At 50.3% G+C, this 3349-nt stretch overlaps 1 protein-coding gene across 1 annotated transcript; it reads left to right on the top strand.

The window, feature by feature from the left end:
* Positions 1-193: 193 nt before the first annotated feature.
* CBG25020 lies at positions 194-2937 on the top strand (the record flags this gene model as incomplete). The annotated part of the gene is given in 3 exon segments (XM_045241085.1): positions 194-1525; positions 1627-1914; positions 1924-2937. Coding segments are annotated over 3 exon segments (2634 nt in total).
* Positions 2938-3349: the final 412 nt, after the last annotated feature.

Below are 3349 nucleotides of genomic sequence, written 5' to 3'. Positions count from 1 at the left end.
CGCTGCTCCAGTTGAAGAGAAACCAGTCGAGGCTGCTCCAGTTGAAGCTGCTCCAGTGGAAGAGAAACCAGAAGAAAGAAGAGAAGCTGATTCTGAAATCAAGAAAAAAAAAAAACCTCTTCTCACTGATCTCGAAGTGGAGCTCGTATTCTCGAAGGCTGAAACTTTCTGCGGATTGGAACTGGATTTGTTTATGGAATCTTCAGAATTCATCGAAAGAAATATTTCACGTATCCCACAGATTTCAGTAACTGAAGAGAAACCGGTTGAAGCTGCTCCAGTCGAAGAAGAACCAGTCGAGGCTGCTCCAGTTGAAGCTGCTCCAGTGGAAGAGAAACCAGTCGAGGCTGCTCAGGTTGAAGCTGCTCCAGTCGAAGAGAAACCAGTCGAGGTTGCTCCAGTTGAAGAGAAACCAGTCGACGCTGCTCAGGTTGAAGCTGCTCCAGTGGAAGAGAAACCAGTTGAAGCTGCTCCAGTGGAAGAGAAACCAGTCGAGGCTGCTCAGGTTGAAGCTGCTCCAGTCGAAGCGAAACCAGTCGAGGTTGCTCCAGTTGAAGAGAAACCAGTCGACGCTGCTCAGGTTGAAGCTGCTCCAGTCGAAGAGAAACCAGTTGAAGCTGCTCCAGTGGAAGAGAAACCAGTCGAGGCTGCTCAGGTTGAAGCTGCTCCAGTCGAAGAGAAACCAGTTGAAGCTGCTCCAGTGGAAGAGAAACCAGTCGAGGCTGCTCCAGTTGAAGCTGCTCCAGTCGAAGAGAAACCAGTCGAGGTTGCTCCAGTTGAAGCTGCTCCAGTGGAAGAGAAACCAGTCGAGGCTGCTCCAGTTGAAGAGAAACCAGTTGAAGCTGCTCCAGTTAAAGAGAAACCAGTCGAAGCTGCTCCAGTTGAAGCTGCTCCTGTTGAAGAGAAACCAGTCCACGCTGCTCCAGTTGAAGCTGCTCCAGTTAAAGAGAAACCAGTCGAAGCTGCTCCAGTTGAAGCTGCTCCTGTTGAAGAGAAACCAGTCGACGCTGCTCCAGTTGAAGCTGCTCCAGTCGAAGAGAAACCAGTTGAAGCTGCTCCAGTGGAAGAGAAACCAGTCGAGGCTGCTCAGGTTGAAGCTGCTCCAGTCGAAGAGAAACCAGTTGAAGCTGCTCCAGTGGAAGAGAAACCAGTCGAGGCTGCTCCAGTTGAAGCTGCTCCAGTTAAAGAGAAACCAGTCGAAGCTGCTCCAGTTGAAGCTGCTCCTGTTGAAGAGAAACCAGTCGACGCTGCTCCAGTTGAAGCTGCTCCAGTCGAGGCTGCTCAGGTTGAAGCTGCTCCAGTCGAAGAGAAACCAGTTGAAGCTGCTCCAGTGGAAGAGAAACCAGTCGACGCTGCTCAGGTTGAAGCTGCTCCAGTTAAAGAGAAACCAGTCGAAGCTGCTCCAGTTGAAGCTGCTCCTGTTAAAGAGAAACCAGTCGAAGCTGCTCCTGTTGAAGAGAAACCAGTCGACGCTGCTCCAGTTGAAGCTGCTCCAGTCGAAGAGAAACCAGTCGACGCTGCTCCAGTAGACGCTGCTCCAGTCGAAGAGAAACCAGAAGAAAGAGAGAAGCTGATTCTGAAATCAAAAAAATCGAAAAACCTCTTCTCACTGATCTCGAAGTGGAGCTCGTATTCTCGAAGGCTGAAATTTTCTGCGGATTGGAACTAGATTTGTTGATGGAATCTTCAGAATTCATCGAAGGAAATATTTCACGTATCCCACAGATTTCAGTAACTGAAGAGAAACCGGTTGAAGCTGCTCCAGTCGAAGAGGAACCAGTCGAGGCTGCTCCAGTCGAACAGAAACCAGTTGAAGCTGCTCCAGTTGAAGAGAAACCAGTCGAGGCTGCTCCAGTTGAAGCTGCTAAAGTCGAAGAGAAATCAGTCGAGGCTGTTCCAGTTGAAGCTGCTCTAGTCTAAGAGAAACCAGTCGACGCTGCTCCAGTTGAAGAGAAACCAGTTGAAGCTGCTAAAGTTGAAGCTGCTCCAGTGGAAGAGAAACCAGTCGAGGCTGCTCCAGTTGAAGCTGCTCCAGTGGAAGAGAAACCAGTCGAGGCTGCTCCAGTTGAAGCTGCTCCAGTTGAAGAGAAACCAGTTGAAGCTGCTCCAGTTGAAGCTGCTCCAGTCGAAGCTGCTCCAGTCGAAGAGAAACCAGTCGAGGCTGCTCCATTTGAAGCTGCTCCAGTGGAAGAGAAACCAGTCGAAGCTGCTCCAGTTGAAGCTGCTCCAGTTGAAGAGACACCAGTCGAAGCTGCTCCAGTTGAAGCTGCTCCAGTCGAAGCTGCTCCAGTCGAAGAGAAACCAGTCGACGCTGCTCCAGTCGAAGAGAAACCAGTTGAAGCTGCTCCAGTGGAAGAGAAACCAGTCGAGGCTGCTCCAGTTGAAGCTGCTCCAGTTAAAGAGAAACCAGTCGAAGCTGCTCCAGTTGAAGCTGCTCCTGTTGAAGAGAAACCAGTCGACGCTGCTCCAGTTGAAGCTGCTCCTGTTGAAGAGAAACCAGTCGACGCTGCTCCAGTTGAAGCTGCTCCAGTCGAGGCTGCTCAGGTTGAAGCTGCTCCAGTCGAAGAGAAACCAGTTGAAGCTGCTCCAGTGGAAGAGAAACCAGTCGACGCTGCTCAGGTTGAAGCTGCTCCAGTTAAAGAGAAACCAGTCGAAGCTGCTCCAGTTGAAGCTGCTCCTGTTAAAGAGAAACCAGTCGAAGCTGCTCCTGTTGAAGAGAAACCAGTCGACGCTGCTCCAGTTGAAGCTGCTCCAGTCGAAGAGAAACCAGTCGACGCTGCTCCAGTAGACGCTGCTCCAGTCGAAGAGAAACCAGAAGAAAGAAGAGAACTGATTCTGAAATCAAAAAAATCGAAAAACCTCTTCTCACTGATGTCGAAGTGGAGCTCGTATTCTCGAAGGCTGAAACTTTCTGCGGATTGGAACTCGATTTGTTGATGGAATCTTCAGAATTCATCGAAGGAAATATTTCACGTATCCCACAGATTTCAGTAACTGAAGAGAAACCGGTTGAAGCTGCTCCAGTCGAAGAGGAACCAGTCGAGGCTGCTCCAGTCGAACAGAAACCAGTTGAAGCTGCTCCAGTTGAAGAGAAACCAGTCGAGGCTGCTCCAGTTGAAGCTGCTAAAGTCGAAGAGAAATCAGTCGAGGCTGTTCCAGTTGAAGCTGCTCTAGTCGAAGAGAAACCAGTCGACGCTGCTCCAGTTGAAGAGAAACCAGTTGAAGCTGCTAAAGTTGAAGCTGCTCCAGTGGAAGAGAAACCAGTCGAGGCTGCTCCAGTTGAAGCTGCTCCAGTGGAAGAGAAACCAGTCGAGGCTGCTCCAGTTGAAGCTGCTCCAGTTGAAGAGAA

Source organism: Caenorhabditis briggsae (genome assembly GCF_000004555.2).
Source record: "Caenorhabditis briggsae AF16 supercontig from assembly CB4, cb25.NA_340, whole genome shotgun sequence".
NCBI lineage: Eukaryota > Metazoa > Nematoda > Chromadorea > Rhabditida > Rhabditidae > Caenorhabditis > Caenorhabditis briggsae.
Note: the sequence above shows the minus strand (reverse complement) of the source record. Positions and strands in the feature narration are given on the sequence as shown.